At 50.9% G+C, this 20,597-nt stretch overlaps 1 protein-coding gene across 1 annotated transcript in view; it reads left to right on the top strand.

Moving 5' to 3' along the window:
- The first annotated feature begins 287 nt into the window (after positions 1-287).
- Positions 288-20,597, top strand: part of CASQ2 (calsequestrin 2) — a 35,032-nt gene continuing 14,722 nt past the window's right edge. Inside the window, exons 1-5 of the mRNA XM_016223462.2 lie at positions 288-568; positions 10,584-10,668; positions 13,339-13,439; positions 14,924-15,035; positions 17,649-17,722. Of these exons, the coding sequence (XP_016078948.2) occupies positions 335-568; positions 10,584-10,668; positions 13,339-13,439; positions 14,924-15,035; positions 17,649-17,722 (606 nt within the window). The 5' untranslated portion in view covers positions 288-334. The remainder of the gene's footprint in view (positions 569-10,583; positions 10,669-13,338; positions 13,440-14,923; positions 15,036-17,648; positions 17,723-20,597) is intronic.

Raw genomic sequence — 20,597 nt, 5'->3', positions numbered from 1 at the left:
CAAGTGCATCCTAAAAATGGAGTTCCTGATGGGACAGGGGCCGGGCAGAGCTATGTGAGGTATCTGGGGCTTGGCGGCCCAGCCTGGCTCTCGGTCGGCGTGTGTGTGTGCGTGTGTGTGTGTGTGCGTGTGCGTGCACCTCGGCTCCCTTCCTCCTGAGCCCACAACTACAGTAGCCGGACCCGAGGAGGTGACGAGTCGGCTCCGGGGCCCAGGAAGGGCAGGAGGGAAAAACCAGGCTCCCCGCTCCCCGCCTCTCAACAAGCCCCTGAGCGCTCTCCCGCCTCTTTCCCGCGCTCGGTGTTTTTGGGCAAGAAGACCCGCCTTGTCCCAGATGAAGAGGACTCATCTGTTTGTCGTGGGGGTCTGCCTGCTGGCCTCCTGCAGGGCGGAGGAGGGGCTGAACTTCCCCACCTACGACGGCAAGGACCGCGTGGTGAGCCTCACCGAGAAGAACTTCAAGCAGGTCCTGAAGAAGTACGACCTGCTCTGCCTCTACTACCACGAGCCCGTGTCGTCGGATAAGGTGGCCCAGAAGCAGTTCCAGATGAAAGAAATCGTGCTGGAGGTGAGCGGGAGGTGGGGAGGGGGGTGTGCCGACCACCGTCCCGGGGAGCACCGGCCGGCCAGCCGGGGGGATGGGGGCCGGAGGGTGCAGGTACCTGACCTGAAGTCTTGCTGCATCCCAGTCCCAGGTAGATCGGAAGATGTTCTTGCTGCAAAGCTGGGATGGGCGAGCAGGCGTGGGCCCAGGCGCCGGGACAATGGAATGTGCTTGTCACACGGGGTCCTCTGGACGTTTCAAGGGCAGTAGTCCCAGCCGCTGTTTTTTGGAGAGAAGGTTAACGCTGCTGTATTGCTAACAGGCCTGGCTGACAGGGGTTCTGGCGTTTTTGGTGGGTCTCACTCTGTGTGCTAATGGCCCAGTCTTCGCACTCTCTCTGCGATCCTGGAGACGTGGGAGGCCTTGACCTTGCATCTCCGGGTGGGTCGTGTGGGGAATGTCACCAGGTGATCCTCCGTCCCTGTGGTTGGGTTTTAGTCAACATTACACGGTGTGGGTGTGTGAGGACCTTGGCTGCATTCTCAGTGATGGGATGATTTTTTTCCTTGGAAAGTTCTTGGTGTGAGCTCAGGGCCGACGCTGAAGTCAGTTCTTATTTTATCTGCATTACGTGGCCCGTCAGTAAACCTGGTGCTGGGGCCCATTCTTGAATCTGGTGAGAGCGCCCTAGAGCTCTCCCTGTGGCTCCTCCTGGGCAGTCTAAGGTCACTCACACCAGGAGCTCCGTGGATGCCAGGAATCTCAGGAGCCACCCAGGTCCCTGTCAGTCCCCATGCCCAGCCCAGCCTAGGCACGAATCTATGGAAAGGGCTATTTGATCATTACAGCGGTTTATTAACCATCAGAAAGCTCCACTTAATCAAATACTTTGATGAACAGAATTGCCATATAAAACCCACATGGATTTGAATTCTCAAAAAAAAAAAAAAAAATTGATAAAATCCAGGAAAACCATCCCAGACACATCCAAATATCTTTGCTGATTTAAAAAGCACTTCAGGATCCTAAGTGTCCCCTGATCGCCACTCAGGCTCCTCTTTCAGAGGGTTTTTACGACAGTGTGGTCAGTAGGAAGGCTCGAGTTGACAAAAAGCTAAGTGTCTTTAAAACACCATCACGACCCTGGTATTTTTCCTCAGGCTCCATCTGGGGGCTGAATGGGGAAGTTCGGGTCCCACTGTGGGTGGCAAGCGGAGAGAAAGCAGGGACGGTCCTTAGGGCTTCGTAGCGTGTACAGGGGAAAATCGCAGGCTGGTGAAACCGGGGCTGCTGAGCCCGTAAAACCCTCACTCACACCATCGTCTCCATCTCACACTGTCCCACTCACTTACTGAGAGGTATTTTTAGGAAGATTTTAAGTGAAGGCGTAAGGATTCTATTTATATGCTCACCACTGTCCAGTCAGCCCAGGGCTCAAAAAACACAAACAAAACAAATCAGTGCAAGCAGCGCCCCCCACTTCTGATTATCAAGCTAAAACACATACACACACCCGCACACTCTCCCCCAAAGGCCAGTTCTGGGCCCCCATACAAAACCGTGAGATGGGACTTTGCTCCGGGCTCAACACCCCTCAGACGCCTTGGACACAAGAGGGCCCGGCAGAGGTGACAAGGGGGAGTTGACACAGGAAGTCGGAGCCCTGGAGGCACCTACAGCTGGCGTGGACATCATGAGAGGAAAAAGAGCACAGGCTTTGGGGTCGGGAGACCTGGGTTGATATTCTAACACATTTATATGCTAAGAGCTATCATACCTGCTTTGAGATCATCAGCTGAAAATAATGAACATCTGTTGGACGCTTGCTGTGAGCAGGGGCTGCTTTAAGCACTTGGTGCATGCTGGCTGGTTTCGTCCTTACAATATTTCTATGACGTGGGTGTGGTTACTATCCCCACTTTACATATGGGGAAACTGAGGCACAGAGAGGCCAAGTTGCCCAAAGCCACTCAATGAGTGCTGATGAAGGCAGTCCTGGCCCCTGCACGCACTCTGCTGGCATCAGTGAGACAGGTGCAAGGCTCAGCCCGTGAGCCGGGTCTGACGACTCAGCTGTGTCGCCAGCAGGGCTGGGTGCACAGCACCTGGAGGAACTCCTGATGATTGTCAGCAGGGCTTGGCTAGGGTGGGAGGTCCGAGGCTGCCGCTCGGTGTCCCCTCCGCGAGGACCTTCTGCTCTTTCTGTTGAAGGAGGTCCCACTTTAGCTCCCCACATAAACCCGCTGCCATCCACACAGGACCCTCACGGCAGCCTTCTCCCAAACCCTCGTGGGCATGAAACAGCAGGGTCATCACATACAAGTGATTGGAAATGGCCTGTCTACCAGCAGGAAGGGTTATTCTTAGGGCCGATGTTTCAGGGCTGAGAAGCAGGTTATTTTCTAATAATTTCTAGATGGTGAGTCCAGCAGAGTAATCTTTCATTGGGGTCCAGAATTTACCCCCAGAAAGAGAGGAAAAGGCATCTATTTGGTTGCCATGTCACACTGCATTTTCTTTAAAAGAAATCACAAATTTGAGAGCCCCGGAGGTAGACAACTATGAAATACTGAGATGTCAACATGTTTAACAGGAAACCATGGGAAAGCTTCTAAAAGCAAACTGGCAAGTGTTCCATAAAGGGAAACTAAGTCTTGTGAGCACCCAAATAGAAATGTTCATTCATTCTTTCATTCATTCGTTCGTTCGTTCATTCATTCAGTCTTCATGCTGCTTACAAAATGCAGACAACACAGACACGGCCCCTGGTATCAACAGAGATGTTCTTCTATTGATAAGAGCTCACTTCCTTTAGCTCCATGCTTCAATGTCACCTTTTCAAAGAAGTTACCTCCCTGACCACCTATATCAATCACACTCCTGACACTCTTTAATCCTCTCTGTCCTACTCTGTTTGTCCCAGGGCACTTGGCTGTCCCATTGCATCTTGTCCAACACCCCTGTAGACTGTAAATCCACAGAGGCGAAGACTCTGTTCTCTTCATTGCTGGACCCCAGCACCTAGACCAGTGTCTGACTCAGGGGGCACTCAGTGGTGTTTGCTGAGTGAATGCTGAATGGACAGAAGGAGGAGAAGGGAAATAGTGCTTATTATGAACTTACCATAAACCATACCTAACGGGTGCTTTTCATTTGTTACTTTATTAAATTCTTAAAATACATTCTCATATTACATGCACAGCAATGACCCTGTAAGTTAAGCAGAAATTGCCCCAAATCACAAAGCTAGAAAATTGCAGAGCATGAATCAGGATTTGAACTCACATCTATTTGGTTGCAAGTGTCGCGTTCCTTTCTCTGCACCGAGGAACAGCTGAATAGGGTTGCTTCACACGCATGAGCTGTGCCAGCTTACAAAGGGACAAGTGGTTTTCGTTCGTATTCTGGATTTTCACCTACACTTGAGCAATGTTTAACTGTACGGCTGAACTATGTGTTCAGCCAGAATGAGCAGTACGAGAAAAGAGACTAATGCTCAGCACCTACTGGGCACTTAATAATTGCTGGCTGGATGGGTGGGTGGATGGATGGATGACTGGATGGATGGCTGGAAGGACGGGTGGGTGGGTGGATGGGTGGATAGATGGAAGGATAGAAAAGGAAAAGGCAAGGAATTGTACATACATTGCCTGTATGGGAGATATAGTTATCCTTGATTTCTTTTTAAATTAATTAAAAAATAAATTGAACATGATAGTAAAAAATAGATTGAATTTGTCAGACTCAAGAACCCGTTTGTCATCCTTGCTTAATCCCACTGAAATATGGTTAAAACGGATTTTTTTTAACCGTGGGACTCTCAGTCCACTACATACACAGCCTGGCAGAAACCTCTGGGCACTGCGTGGCGGACCTGCCTCCAAACCTGTTTAGCTCTGGCAAACGTCCCAGAGGTTTGATTTCCAACCCCAAGAGAAGGCAAATGGAGTTGCCAGAGTCAAGTAAATCTGCAGATGGGGGGATGTGGGAACACTGGGCTGAGAACAGCAGCGCGCAGGAGTCGGGCATCCCTTCCAGCTGTTCGCTGCCCGAAGGCGCCCCGACAGATCCGGGAGGCCGGGCTGGCTCTGGCTCGGCTGGGAGATGCGTCCCCGCCCTCGGGAGGCGTGTGCGCAGGCTGTCCCTCGCCCTGCCACCTCTGAGAGCCCGGGCGCCCTGGCCCGCGGCGAGGGCTCGCTGCGCGCGGCTCAGTCATAGACCCGGTGCTTGGTGAGATGGCGAAGGGACAAGACGTGCTGTTGCAAGAGCGTGGATTGTATCGATTATCGGCAAATCCTTCCTTCCACGTATAGAATTAACAGAGAAACGGATTTGACAACATGGCGAACACACTGTTGATTCAGAACATTGTAGACCATTGGGACCTTGTCCTACTACTGTGGCCCCAGAGCCTCAAACTCGAGCCCAGATAGGATGTGTAGTGATCATACCCCCGAGGGAGACTTCCCGTCAAAGTTATACATATTTAACTTTATTTTTCAATTACAGTTTACGTTCACTATTATTTTGTATCAGGTGTAGAGCATGGTGATTAGATAATCAATCATACGCTTTACAAAGTGGTGCCCCTGATGTTTCCAGTACCCACTGGCATCATATATACAGTTGTTACAATATTACTGACTATGATCCCTACCCTGTGCTTTACACCCCATGACTGTTCTGTAACTAGCTCCCCAATCCCCCTCCCATCTGGCAACCGTCACAGTCATACATTTTTCAGTGGAGACCTGAGATACCATGAAAGTCACCACTATAAAACTATTGTGAGAACTATTGTAAAGTAAAGCAGGAAAATAAAACAGGAAATCTGTTGGAATCCCCAGACTTTTCCTTCAAAGCAGCAGCCCTGCTCTTTCGCACTGTGGGCGTCGCTGGTTGGTATGGAGGATTTCTGTGTGATAAACAGCTCAGCCCTTGCATCTAAAATGACTTGCTCCCCCAAGAAAGCTAGCCCCCCGCAGTCCCGAGTCCATATGACGGAGCCTCCTTGGTCTGTAAACTGGATGTGGTTTTACCCAGACGAGCTGATTCTGTTTGGACAGGCACACAGGAGAGAGGCCAGAGCGCTTCTCAGTGCCCAGCGCCTGTTCCAGCGGCGCCCGCCTGCCTGTTGCCCGGTGCCTCATGCCAGGCAGGCCTCTCCTCACCATCTGCTGTGCACCTGGCAGGGAGGTGGGGCAACAGGCACCCCCTCACATGCCCACCTGCCTCTACCTTACAGGGACACACAGCCACCCTGGTTCAGGGTACCCAGCGAATGTGACTGCTCAGAGTCTCACAGCTGACAAGCAGCAGAGCCAGGACTGGGGCCCAGGTCCCCGTGAGGCCCGGATGTAGGGAGTTGGATGTCATGGACGAGAGCTTGGGCTCTGGAGCCAGAATGTCAGGGCTGGAATCCCTGTCGCTTCAGTGCTGTGTGGTCCAGGCAAGTTGGTTAGCCTCTCTGTGCCTCCATTTCCTCATCTGCAAACTTCTATTTCATGTGGGTTTGGGGGTGATTCGATAAGATAATTCATAGTAGGCGTGGGAGCGGTATCTGGCAGGTAGTAAACACCCAATATGTTGCTGCTACGGTGTTTCTCAATGTGGTAGAGTGGAAAGAACACACTAAGAACAGCAGTGGCCCTTGGTCTTTACTTTGGCATTGACCAAGGTTATAGCACAAAATAAAAAAATGGACAGCTTCCCTCGCCCCCAAGGCTTTTTCAGAGGCCACCCAACCCAGCCCCCAGAGGCCCCAGTATTCACCCGAATCTCATAAAATAGCTGCTCCGTCCCCTCCCCTGCCTCCTGGGTGGACGCATCCCGTCCCACCCCGAGCTATACATAGATCAGGCTGTTTGAGGGCGGTGGAAAGCGACGGGAGATTACCGGGGGATAAGCGTCAGCTCTCCCGTTTCAGGGCAGGACACACAGTTGTTGAATTGCTTGACATGCCGCCAGATGGTATCAGGGACAGTGGGTGAGAACAGCCGCTGGGCTCTTAGCTTCCATGGGCAGAGCAGGATGGCAGCCAGGGTATTTTTAATGAGTGGCCTGAGGGACATTCATTTTGAGCAAAGATCTGTGACATTTCCCCCCAGGCTCCTCAGTCCTCAGATTCGACCCTGGCTCCTGGCATATTGTAGGTGCTGTCCTCTGAGGCCCAGGGAGCAGTCGCACAGCCCGGGGACCGTGTCCCCTGGTGCTTCTGTGTTAGTGTCCCCGTTTTCATGGGTAAACCTCTTGAACAAGTGACCCGCACCTGCTCTAACATGTCCTTGCCACCACTCAGATGCTTAATTCCCAGTGTTCTGGCTTCTGTCCCAGCTCCTCTCTAAAGGTCACCGGTGACTTACCCGTCCTGAAAGGAGAGACCTCACGGGGGTCCCACCCCCTGTGACTCCCTGCAACACTTGATCCCGCCACCCTCTTCTTCTCAAGGTTCTCTCTACCCGAGACTTTGGAGTCACGGCACAATGTTCTTTGTCCCCTCCCTGCTTCTCTCACAGTCCTCTGCCGCTTCTTGCTCTGGCCACCCTCAGGCCTGCACCTCTCACCTCCACAGCTCCATTCGGGACCTCTCCCCTGAGCTCTAGGTTGGCACCTCCAGCTCCTGGCTGGACTTCCATTGCCATGAACTTGCTGCCCCTAAGTCCAGGCCGACAGCCTTGCCCCTGGTTCTGGAATGCCCTCCTGACGTCACTCTTCAGCCCTTCACTCTGTCCTGGTCCGAGACCCTGGCATCATCTTGCCTTCTCCTCTCCTTCGGTTTCCCTCCCTTTTCTCTCCAAGGCCAGGAAGAGTTATCAGGTCTGCCGGACCCTCCTTTTGTAACTTCACCTCACCAGTTGCACCGTCTCCACCCCCTGCCACTGCCTCTGTCTGAGACCAGCCCCCTCCCACTTAACTGTGGCATCTGCCTCCCAGCTGGTCACCTTTCCTTTCCACTCTCCTTTCTATCTGTCGGGTCTATGCCCCCAGATCACCCTCCCCAAACCCAAACTAACCATGTTCTGTTCTATTCCAACATCTCCCAAGTCAGAACTGCTAGTCCAAACATTCAGAGTCCTTCACACTCTTTCTCACGAGGACGCTACTCCTTTGCGTGTCCCCAAAGAAGCCCCCTGCTCAAGGAAGTCAGCCTGTCCTCCGACACTCCCCTGTGGGCCCTCCAAACCTTTGCTGTGCCATTCCTTCCTCCTGGGACTCCCTGCTGCTATCTTCCACCTACCCACACACCCCTCCTCCCTCAAGGTCCAGCAGTCTCCTCTTTTATCCATTCATTTATTTAAGAAACTTATTTATTTGCTGCAAGGCAGTGAGCGATGTGGGCCCATCTTTTCTGATTTCTCAAGGAAAGCCAGAATTCTCAATTTCTGTACGAAGCTGTTGAATTTAAAAATGCTCATGTCATACTCTGAAGGTGGAACCCACCAGAGGAGCATGGTCCCTTCAAATTATGATTTAAAAGCTACTTCACATGCAACATGGATGTGAAATCTAATACATTCAATGTACAAAGGCAAAGAGAGTAACAATTACACTCCCTGGTGGACAATAGGTGAGACCGTCTGAGAAGCAGTAAACCAACCAACCAACCAACCAAACAAACAAACAAAACCAGCAGCGGAAAGACTGTAAGCCAACAGGGAAAAACTGCAGGCAGATCTGAAGAGTGCTCCAGTCTTCTGGAGTTTAGGGGACGCAGGGGCTACCTTTTCTCCTTCCCCTATTTGTAACTCCGAATCACTGTAATTGGTGGCAGTCGCCTCTTTCTCTTTGGCTCAAATGTCCCTGGAATTTGTGAAGTACTTGGGCTGGTCCATTTTTCATACAAATCCTGAGTGTCTCTAAGGAACTGTACGAGATACGAGAGAGGCACAAATCGGGTCCTTCTCGGGGAGGAAGGATGCATAGCACAGAAGAGACGCACAGTGCTCACGACTGTGAAATAAGTGTCTCAGCGCTGCGTCTCTGCGATGAGCTCCTGGGATTCACAGAAAGGAGGCTGGGGTGAAACATGACCTGGAGCTGGGCTTTGCAGCCAAGGGCGGCCAGGGCTGGCAGCAAGTGCAGTGAGCAGTGGGACTGGGCTTAGCAGAGTGGAGAAAGGAACATAGGAGCTGGAGATTCAGGGCCAGGGCAAAGGCGGAGGTGAGATCCAGCCAAACATGAGAGGCAGGCAATGTCTGGCCTGCTCTACCAGCCCAGCAGGGCATCTTGGTCCTGAGGGGAATGGGTCGGGTCAGGAGTCAGCCCAGAAGGCCCTGGGCTTTCACCATAACCATTCTCCTGCCCTACCCCCAAGTCTCACTGCTCTCTCTTGGGGTGCAGCCAGCCAGCCCTGGTCACCCTTGGCTTAGGCTCATGCAAGGTGCTTGCTAGGGCTGACGGAAGTGATGACAGAGCTCAAGTGGGCAAGCTTTGGGCCTAATCACGGTGGGAGGTGAGAGTGATGGGACACTGCAGGGACTGTGGGTCAGTGCGCCACGGAGGAGGTGAGCAGGCCCTGCTAGTGTGCTTTCTTGCCCACCTGTGGTTACCGCTTCTGTCTGTGTGTCCAGGCCTAGGACAGTGAGGGGCTATGCTTAGTTAAACAGGAAACCAGGAGAAAAAACTGAGTTTGTCTGAGATAGTGCCTTCCCCTCCACTCCCATGTCTTCAAAAGTCAATAAGCAATAAGGGAATTAGAAGGCTATGACTGACATGCCTAGGAGAGGCACACATCTACATCCACTAAAGAACCATCAAAACATATTGGTGTAAGCTTAGGAGAGATCAGAGCTAAATTCTGTGTTTAATTTTCAGAGTCAATTTCTTATATTCTCAGTAATATTAGTATTTCTCTTCTCTGCCTAAGGTAGAGGGGCCCACAGGGCCAGGCAGGGGCCCATGGGTCATGGCTGGAAAACATTACGCCTTAGCACCTTTCTAACAGTGTTTCCCAGAGTGTGGCATGAAATCTGCTACATCAGAATCAAGGGGCATGGTCGTGTGGTTTATGAAAAGGTAGGTTCCCGAGCCCCACCCCAGGTCTATTCTCTGCTTGCTGGCGCTGAGGCCCAGGAAGCCTCCCTCCTGATATTTCCAGTCCCCACTTGGCGCCATAGTTGTTACAAAATTGTTGGATTTGGCCACACCATCCTGAAAGCCCCCTATCTCTCTGTGTTACTTCTTAGAACTGCATGTTCATCTACAGTTATCTTTTTTTTTAAAGTTTCACTGAAGAAAAGTAATACTCGCATTTCATGATCTCTCTGGTAGCTTCAATTCTGTTTCTTTTTTAAGCTCCCATCCAGCCAGATGGCAGGAATTAGATTTCGGTCAATGGAGGGTCTCCCTACTTCCCTGTGTCTAAGTTTCAGGAGCTCACCCAAGCTTGTGTTTGGTGTCATCTGGGTTGGTGTCCACTCAGAGGAGTCTTTGGCCATCTGCCCACCTAGATCACCACTGGATTGTCTTCACCTGCAGGTCCTACCAATTCCTCTTCTCCAAGGGCTGCAGGAGAACTTCAGAGGCCAGCTCAGGTCTATTTGCCCGAAACGCCAATGGACACTCCTACTCCACGAGTGGGGAGACTCGAGAACTATGCTTAGAGGTCAGGGACACAGGTTTCCTTTATTCTAAGGTCTTCCAGCCTATCTGGTGTCCTCTTGTGGCCTCACCCCACCCAGGCTCATTTGTCAGGTATCCATGAGCATCCGAGGACTTCCTTTCCTTTCTGATTCTCTTCTCTCCCAATTCAAATTTCATCCACCCCAAGGACAGAGAAGGGTGTGGGAGAGTAGACATAGTCTTCCAAACCTTCTCTCTCGGGGCCGGTCCTCACGTTTTCTCTCCTTGGTTCAGCACTCACCCCACTGAGTCATCCATCTCTGGAGGGGATAAGCAAGAATCCTCCCCACTGCTCCAGCTGGTGACAGTGACAGGGAGTATGAAGGAAAACCCTCCCGAAAACCTCAAACATTATCCCATGACATGGTCTGTATCTCTCAGCCTTGGGCTCACTTACTCTCCCTGTCTTTCCCTTCAGCTTGTGGCCCAAGTCCTGGAACATAAAGACATAGGCTTTGTGATGGTCGATGCCAAGAAAGAAGCCAAGCTTGCCAAGAAACTGGGTAAGTGTGATTTTTTTTTTTTTTTTTGAGATATATCAGGAAGAAACAAAGTGTCTTACAAAAAAAAAAGTATAGTTTCATGCATGATAACTGGGCTTTATATTATTTTCATTATTAGGCTCTTGCATAGCCTAGTCTTGGGTTGTAGAAGAGTTTAGTAAAAGTAAGTACCGGCCTGAATTGAATGGTTTTACATGAATCATCTCGTGTATCTTTGTATCAGTGCGATGAAGAGGATTCCTCCCTGGAGAAACTGACACTAAAGATTTAAACCTTTATTTTTAGATCCTAGAGTTAAAAGGCCGGCTTCTCTATCTCACTACCACGGTGGTCTCTGAGGGAGGTCAGGTCTCTCCTTCCAGCACCTGTTATTTCCGACACACACGGCATTCGTGGTAGTGACTCTGATGTCCCAGTGGTTTCTAAATGAAAGGCTGAACCCCAGCTGGGCGTTATCACCGAGGATGAGAGGGAGGATTTCGATGAGTTACGCGTGAGCGACTGCGCCGTGCGGGCTGCGATCTCCGTGTCAGTAGGTCATGCTCACGCGCAAGTTTACTCTAAGATCCTTACACTGCTAATCCCAAGGAGCGAGAAAATAGGTAACTTCTCTGCTTTTCAAACACCCTGCCATGCACAGCCCATTTTGCGTTTTCCGCATGACCAGCGAACAGCGGCCATCGCAGGAGGTTATAAAACAGGACCTTTGAAGGGAGGTTAACTGGACGCAGAGCAGTAAGCATGGGGGGAGAGATTAGTGGTGCTTCAATAAATACCTTCAGGTACATGGAAGTTCATTATCTCTGAGGATCACGAACAACTGTTTTCTATTTTATTTTCAAGAAGACCAGCTTTTTTTTTTTTTTTTTTTTAGGATTTAAATTGCAGGAGACAGTACTTAGGTTGGACACAAGCAAGAACTCCTGACTATAAAATGATAATGAATTATTAAGAATGTCGGAGGTATCTCTTTCTCTAGAGATAAGTTAAGGAATGTTTTTTCTCTTGAGCAGGAGAGCAAAGCATGTTCAACCATTTCCTTAGTCGAAAGCCGCTGAATGAACTTTCTCTTCCCCAGCACCTACCGATTCCTGAGTCTTCTCCCTTCCCACTGTTCTAAAGAGAAGTTAGATTTCCAGTGAATTCAGTTTGGGGAAGACGCGAGAGTCCCTGTGACCTAAAAATGTAGGGAAGACTAGCCGGGCAGGCGTCCAGAGGAGCGGCCCAGGGCCCTTCTCCCCGAGGGCGCGAGGGGCCTGCGAAGCCTCAGCCGGCCCCTCCCCAGGCTCTGCCTGGGGCACTGCGGGCAGGCTCCTCTCCACTGCCGGTCCTCGGAGTCCCCGGGACAGTGGCACTTGCGAACCTGCGCCTTCGTCTCCATCTTCCCTCCCGCTTGCCTGAGTGGGTCTCCCCTGGGCTGTGCCTGAACCAGTGCCACAGCCTCCTAACCGGTTTCACTCGGAGCAAAACCCAACCGCAGGACACTGGCTGACAGTCCCTGTGGTGCCCTTGGGATCGGCCGCTGCCAGGTTCAAGGGTACATGATTCACTGCCCCTTTAGGTTTAGAAATGGTGCTCGGTGGTGCGCCCGGGGATCCTCCGATGTCCCCCAGGACAGAGCGGTTGTGGGGCAGTCTCCCTTTCCCTAAAGGATACGTAGAGGAGTTCGTTTGGAGAAAGCTTTCTCCAGCTAACAGAGAGTTTGAAAACAATTAATCTAAGGCATTAAGGACGCCCGCAGTTGGACTAAATGGCAGCCGCAGCTCTTTCGGCCTTGCTGGACGTATCTGTTAAAGTCACGGCTTCATGCCAAGAGCGCGGAGGGTAGAAAGTAGGTGCAGACCCCACCCTCGCAGCACCCTCAGCTACTCGGGGAGAGATGTGCCGAATCCAGCTGCCCTAGAAAAGCGAGCTGCTCGTCCTGGCCACAAAGCCTGGTGGGGCGCCCAGTGTGTCCAGGCTCCGTGTGACGCCCTGAGCTACCAAGACAACAATGGCCCTCCCCTTAGGGAGCTTACTGCTACTGTGAGTGCACGCACATGGATCTCAAAGAAGATCAATCCCGGCAGGAGACACTGGGGTGGCCTTCCTGGGAAAAATGAGTCCTGAACTGAGACCTGAAGGTGCTCACCAAGATCGCAGAGGGAGGCAGGGGTCGCCCCAGACTTGAGGAGCAAGGAGAACCACGGGTATAGGATCATGTGGCCTTTCTTTTATGCACCCTGTCAGATCAGCCTGTGGGCAAGAAGCGAAGGGAGACAGGGATTAAGAGAGCAGTTCTCAAAGGAGCACAGGTCTACCCAAGGGCATCTGGACAGGGTGGGGCTGGCATGAGATTGTGGAAGGGCTTGGATAGCAGGCTAAGGAGTCAGGTGGGCAGTGGGCATTAAAACACTGTGATGGGGTGGATGGGGTCACAGGGTTTTTGGAAAATTAAAGCAGTGCTGGGATGGAGAATAGATTTTTCTTTCAAGTGAAAATCCAGGTGGCATTGTTGGTTCTGGACTATTTTGGTTTAAATTTCCACTTTGGGAGAGCTTCAGAGGTGTGGTGTCAAGGGAGCCAGTCCTAGGGTTAAGGCTGGTTCCGCTCGCCCTGACCTGGCCGGCGGGATGATGGTTTTTCCTACATCAGGATGATCTTGTCCTGGGGACTCTCTCTTCGTCCCAGGTTTTCATGAAGAAGGAAGCCTGTATGTCCTGAAGGGCGAACGCACAATTGAGTTTGACGGCGAGTTTTCAGCTGATGTCCTGGTGGAGTTTCTCTTGGACGTAAGCATTAATGCACAGGGGCCCTGCGTGGAGTTGTTTGGGTTCAAATACAGGGGGAAGTAAAACCTTTAAATAAGAACGCAGAAGCTGGGTAACCAGACTCGGCCTAAGACAGGTCTCTCAGGCTTCACAAAAAATCAAGGAGAGCCTACATCCCAGTGCTATTTACTTCTGGGAAGCTGGCCCTTAAGTCACCTTAGAAATGCTTTTATTGGTGATCAGAGGGTCACAGATCAGAACTGTGTAGTAGTAACATGTTAATTCTCTTAGCAGTTATACACCAACTTCCCCTGAAATCCCCTTGGCTTTGCTCCAGTGCTTCTGAACAGGAGTTGAGGAGTGTGAGGAGGAGATGGATAGTCACCTGAAGACCAGTAGGAAGAGGGGTAACAATCAATCAGCTGAGTTATCCTCAGAGCAGGGTAAAATGGGGCAGGACTAATGAGCCCCCATATCATCCTTCCTCTTAGCCATGGAGGTGCACTGCCCTCAGATCCATATGCTGAGGCTAAAAGAGGAACAAACACTATAAAAATATTTTATCCATAGATAAGCTCACACTTTCAATAGCAGCTGTGAAGTCAAGTTCAAGCTGCTTTTGAACACAGGGTCCTGTAAAGGAAAAGAACATCCATACTGATGATTTTTTATCTACCGGCGGGTCCACAGTGGTCTCTAGCCTTTTCTCCACAGCCTCAAAAACCCAGAGAGAGAGTCAAAGTGAGTTGAAGGTCACGTCCTATGAAAAAGTGTCCATAGATTCTCCTTGGCCCTTTCATTGACACATAACTACAAGCCCTAAAAAAGTTGAGGGCAGCAACTGAACAGCTCAGCCAACCGTGGCACTGTCCTGGCTCTACCAGCAAGGCCAAGGCTGTCAGGAGCTCGTAACAGACACCAGACTCTAGCTACCTTAGACAATAGGATACGTGATTGACCCTCACAGATAGAAGTCCAGAGTGAGAGTAGATTTTAGACTTGATCAAATCAGGGCTCTAGCTCCATGTTTCTCTGTAAATCATGGATAATGCTGTTTTCAGTGTGTTCACTTTGTCCCCAAGCTGACTCTTTCCAAGTTGGTCCTAAGGTAGCCAGCAGCACAGCTAATACATCACATCTCCTCATTAATATTCACTGAGAGGGAAGGGAAACATCTGGCTTCCCATTGTTGCCTGAAAGAGAAAGCAGAACTTTCCTAAAGCTTTCAGCAATTCTTCCCTGGAGATTCATTTACCAGAGCTGGGTCTCACGCCATTCCTGAACCAATAAACGGCAAGAGAAATAGAGTTGCCCCAGACCAACCAGCCTACTCCTTGAGTTAAAGTCAAGTCCTCAAAAGGCGCTGCTGATGTACTCATCCGGGGAGGGTGGGATGGATGTTAAGGCACCAACTGAAGTCTGCTACTTCCCTCCAATGCCCTCCGCTTATGTGCTTGATTCCGGGGGAAGGAACCGATTGTGTGTACGTGTGTGTGGTGTTTCAGCTCATTGAAGACCCAGTGGAGGTCATCAGCAACAAACTGGAAGTCCAAGCCTTTGAACGCATTGAGGACCAGATCAAACTCATTGGCTTTTTCAAGAGCGAAGACTCAGAATGTAAGTTGTCTGTCAACCCCAGCCTGTCAGATTAAGGCTAGGTTCTCAACAAGGTACATCAGGTTTTCCATAAAGATGATGGGCCATCATCAAGTCCTGTGCCGGGTAGAAGAGAGGAAGAGTCTTCCTTGCACCCAGGGCAATGGGACACCTGCACTGATTATGCAAAACCGTCAGGGGAGCAGAAAGAACCTTAAGGCTGGGCCACGTCCTCCGGCCTTGAAGGGGGGTGTGTTTTACAGCAGATATAAAAGCCCTTCCTCCACTTTCCCACCTGCCCAACCACCAGTTGGAGTCTCCCCTAAAATGGGGCAAATAGTGGGCTGTCTCCCTGACACCGGTAGCTCCTGTGGTCACCAGCTGGAGAGCTTCTCAGTCACTTGGACAGCATGAGAGGAAAATTGGGGTAGGGCTGGGCTTAGCAGCTGCAGCACAATGTGGGAAATTGCTGGCCAACCCGGCTGACCACCGAGGGCGCCTGCAACACACCACACCCTTGGGTGTATCCCCTTTGAAAGCTTTGCGGCCGGCATTTGGGTGGGCACAGGAACATATCATAGCGTCAGCGCAACTCATACAGGGGTGAGAGGGTGGTGAGCAGGAGTCAGGAGGGATCAGGAAGGGAAGGGACCAGCAAAACTAACTACCTGAGTACCTTTCCGTAAGCTGCTTTGGCAGCACAGCCCAGTGAGTTAAGCCTTCTTCTCGTGTCTCAGCCTTGGAGAGAGGGAGTGGGCACAACTACGGAAGAGAATCTGGGAGCATTAGTACATGAGGGAAGTGCAAATAAGGGCTGCTTCTGGCTATTTCTGGAAACTCCAAAATATTTTGAAATTATCTGTGAAGCCGTGTCTCTACCCCATCTGCCAACTGGCATCCTTAGTCATCTCAACAACCCACCAATTTTCTCTCCCCCAACTGAATGGTCTCCTCATTTGCTACATAAAAGCCTCTATTCACCCTCCTTAAGAGTGTGCTGGGGAAGGTGGCCAGCCAGGGAGTTTGCCCCAGTTCTTTAGGTGACTTTATTTCAATTTTCACATTTCTACACAGATGCTGACTCGTCTGGGGTGCTTCTCATGAGGTCAGAATAGAAGACTAGACCAGGTTTCCTCTAGACAATTGTTTGCAAGAGACTAAGGGTCCAATCCTAGCTTGAAGCTCCAACCTGGGATTTACCTTGCCCCACACTTTTCCATCCTTGTGAGGATACAGACTGGCTCCCCAAGAGAAGAAAGGAGTTCTCCTGACGCAGGTCTAGGCCGTGCCTTCCATCGGGGTAGGAGTTCAGGAGGTAGAGAGAGGTTCATCAGCAACAAAGGGGACAGGGAAGGGGGAACAGAGAATTCTGATGGAGCCCGCTGCTGCTTTGAATAGACGTAAATGACTTAGCTATGGCCTGAACCATTCCCTTTCTAACCTCTCCCACGTCCCTCTATTCATTCTCCAAATCTCCCACCCATCTTCTTCCCCTCCACTCATCTACTCCGACTGTCAGCCTATGCGACCTATTTCGTGACAACGCAATCACTTACGTGAGGATGAGTTTGTGTGAATGTGGATGGTATGCACGGGTTCCTTGTACCCTCTCCCGCCCCTCTCTCCTTTGTGTTTTTTGTACCCACTTCTGTTCTAGCCGATGTCACACTGCGCTGTGATTCTTTAAGAGTCGGCAGCGCTCCCTGGACCTTTGACCATTGGCCTCGCCTCACTCATCTCGGTGTCCCCTGAGCCAGCGCTATTCTTGAAATGTCTTTGATTGAATGTTAGACAATGCTTCTCGCTCCTGGAATTCTACAAAGCTCATCCTCTGATGACGAAGGGATATGGAATTCCATGAAATGCAAAAGGTCACTCCTGTTAGGAATGAGTCATAGGATCATTGACTCCAGGATCCTGGAGCATCCACCAGCACCACTGCCATTATCACCCCCAGATCTAGGGCTTGAACCCGAATGGCGTGACCAGGTAGCTGCCTGGGTGTGGCAGGGCACAGCGCGGCCCACCCGCGTGCCTCAGGCCTCCCTTCACCGGCTGCGCTCCAGCTTGGGGCCAGTCAAGGGTGGTCTTGATTGATTTTAAGGGGTCAGAATAAAAGAGGGAAAACTTAAAAAGAAGGAAATAAAAACTAGGATCTAGTAAAAAGAGTGCTCCTGCTAAGAAGTTTAAAATGCTTCTGTGCTGTCGTTTTCATTGGGGTGCATTTCTGCTCCCATCATCTTCCTCCCTACCAGGCTGCACTCTCTCCAGAGGGCACGTTTACCACCAGCGGTGAGTTTCCGAGAAAGAACTGTTTCTTTTGGTCCGGAGCTTGACAATTCCTTCTCTTTCCCTGGTTCTCTCTGAGTTTTCTCCTTCCCATCTACCAGTTTCATAAAACATACAACAGTGTGGCCAAGAGTGCTTTTGGGGGATTGAATGTCAATCAGGTCCAACTCCTCAGGGGAACTGTGGATTTAAATGGTACTAAATAATTATCTATCTAAATAATACCTACTCAATAATTATCCAGTTAGGACTAATTGGCTCCCCACTCTCTACATTATTTAAAAAGGAAAAGTGTCAGCAGTGTGCACCTTGAAGATGTCTCTCCTTCCATCTCTTTCCTCTTAGATTACAAGGCTTTTGAAGAAGCAGCTGAACACTTCCAGCCTTACATCAAATTTTTCGCGACCTTCGACAAAGGGGTGAGTACCCATGATGCCCCAGTTTGACTGCTTTTGTAGGCACAAAGTATTAATGTCTGAATGTCCCACCATTTTTTCTTTTCTTTTAGCAACATTAACCACCCTCCGCCCGTGTTAGAAATGTGGCGGTGTGTCCCTAATGAACGAGAGATGAGTGCAAGGGTGCTTCGTTCAGAAGATGTAGGGGTATTTCTGAAAACATCCAATGAAAAGTGGTGAACCAGAGTGTGCCGGACACTAACACTGCTTCCTTTTTTTAGAGCTGTCCCCTCCCTCCCCGGGGTCACACGGTCCCTCTTCTGGGTGAGGGTGAGGGATGGAATGGGGACAGGCATTGACCTACGTCTTCGGGAGATGTCACTAATGCACTCGTCTATAATTCAATGGCTCTTTGTTTCCTGGATGTGGAAAGTGCTTTATAAGCCAATGAACAGTTGAGATGGAGGGACCTTGACTCAATGGGAACTGTACTTGGGTTCCACTGTGGTGGGAGTACTCTACCGTGGCTCCGGGTACCACTAAAATGGCTACTGCTTATCCAGTGCTTTCGGGGGCGGGGGGGGGCACAATTTGATATATTGGACTAACATAATCTCCAGTCCTCTAAACAACTTTGAAAGGGAGACTCCCCCCACCCATTTTCCAGATGAGAAAAAAACATTTAGAAAGGTTAAGTAATATCCAAGGTCTCCAGTGAATTCATGGGAGTGCTGAGATCCCAACCCAGGTCAGTCTGCAGGGTGGGGTCGGTTTTCAGATGTGCCGCCAGCCCAGCACATGGCTTCGTGTCTGTGGCCCGTAAAGAAGGTGAGGTCAGGCTGCAATTAAAAACTCAGAAGGCTCTTCACTAAAACCCTGTATGACACTGAGTCACAGGTGCCATTGTCTGTGTAGCCTTGTGGGGCCTCACGACATTCAGAAAGAGAAAGTTAAATACTCTCCACCACTGTGTGGAGCCAGAGGGAAAGGCTGTCCCACTGAGAGGACTCAGCACCATGTGGGACTCAAGAACTCGCACCCGTCAATTAGGGGTGTGGGAGACAGCACCCAATGGACATGGTGGGGTCCAGCAGGCATAGCTGCATCCATCACCTCACTCAGGATGACATACAATTTAAACTCATGAATTGCTTGTTTCTGGAATTTTCCTTTGAATATTTTCGGGCCGTGATTTAGTGCAGGTGACTGAAACAGCGGGTAACTGAAACCGTGGCTATGGGGGACTGCTATGAGTTGGGGAAATGTAAAGAGGGTGGGCAGTCAGGGCTGCTGATGTAGACTTGGGAGTTAGTCGTTTCCAAACACTGTGCATATTGGCGTCCCCCAAGGAGCTTTTAAAATGGTGGATTCCTGGGCCCTGGCCCTGGAAAGTTGAAATTTTGCTCAGCAATCCCCAGAATGAAATGAAACAACATCACAACCCAACCTCACATTCATGGTCTTCACACTGCAGACCTGGACACTAGCATCCAAGGACCAGAGACAGCCCCCACCCCCAACACACACACACACACACACACGTATATTCACACACGTGGGTGCACCCAGAGCTCTGATGAGCTCTTCTCACCTGCAGGAAGCCTAAATTCCACCAGACTGCGATGGGGCGAATTGAGAGCACGCTCCAGAGCAACAGGAAACATCTCACTAAACACATGCAGTGACAGTGGAGCACTGATAGGGACACACAGCTTTCTTTACAGGGTCAGGGAAAAGGTGAGTTTCTAGGAAAAGCTGGCGTACTGGCGAACTGGGTTTCAATGCTGGCTCTGCCCCCTCCGGGCAGATGATCCTGCCGAGCTGCGTCCTCCCTTGCGCCTCGGGCTCATCATCTGTGAAGTCCCTAGAAGGCCAGCTTTTCCCTGACACGGTCACAGGGAGGGCTCGGGAAGGAATCGCCCTAAGACGCAGGCCAGCGGCAAGCCCGCGGTGCTCACTCCCGCCCCTTTCTCCGCCCATCACTCCCACTTCGTGTGAGCAGTAAGCGAGGTCAGAGAGCCAGGACCGCGAGTCGTTCCGGGCCCAGCTCTGCGAAGAGCGGTGTGTAAACGCGGGTGCTGGCTGTAGAAGTTGCTACTTGCACTGTCCCCCCCCTTTTTTTAACCCTCACCCCAGGATTTTTTCCCCCATTGCTTTTCAGAGAGAGTGGAAGGGAGAGAGAGAGAGAGAGAGAGAGAGAGAGAGAGCCACTGATGTGAGAGGGACACATCGATCGGCTGCCTCCTGCGCTTGCCCCACCTGGAGCTGGGGATCGAGCCTGCAGCCGAGGCATGTGCTGTTGGCCAGGATCGAACCCGGGATCCTTCCGTCCACAGGCCTACGCTCTAACCACTGAGCCAAACCGGCTAGGGCATGCCCTGCCCTCTTGTTCCCCCACCATCAACCGTACCACCCCCTGAATAAGAAAAAATACCTTACCGCCCTGTCCTTTAAAAAATAAAATCATCAGGACCCCAAAATCTCATTTGACTGACTGTGGCTCTTAACATGACCTGTTTTCTTGAGCTCTGAGTTGAATGCCAGTTTCTTTGTTAGATACTATAAGAAATGTCCTTGGGAATATAGTGACCTGGAATTAATAGGAGTCACAGACAAAAACCACAGGGACACCCGTGTTTCCTCAGAATGGACCTCCTTGTGTAAGAGCTTTTGTGACGCCCATTTCCGCCCCCTCCCCACTTAGTCCTGGCTGCCCTGGGCAGTGGGTTATCACAGCCGGGCATCAGCTCTCAGGCAATTCCTCTTCGGTTTCAAGGGAACCACTGTTCATCCTGCGCTTTCTGGGACCACAGCTCTGAACCAGGAAAGAAGGGCATTTGGTTTTCTCCAGTGCGTGGCACATTCCAGGCCTCTCAAGTCATTTCACAGACAGAGG

This window comes from Miniopterus natalensis, chromosome 19 (genome assembly GCF_054644295.1).
Source record: "Miniopterus natalensis isolate mMinNat1 chromosome 19, mMinNat1.hap1, whole genome shotgun sequence".
Taxonomy (NCBI): Eukaryota; Metazoa; Chordata; class Mammalia; order Chiroptera; family Miniopteridae; genus Miniopterus; species Miniopterus natalensis.
This window is presented reverse-complemented; position numbering and strand designations above follow the sequence as displayed.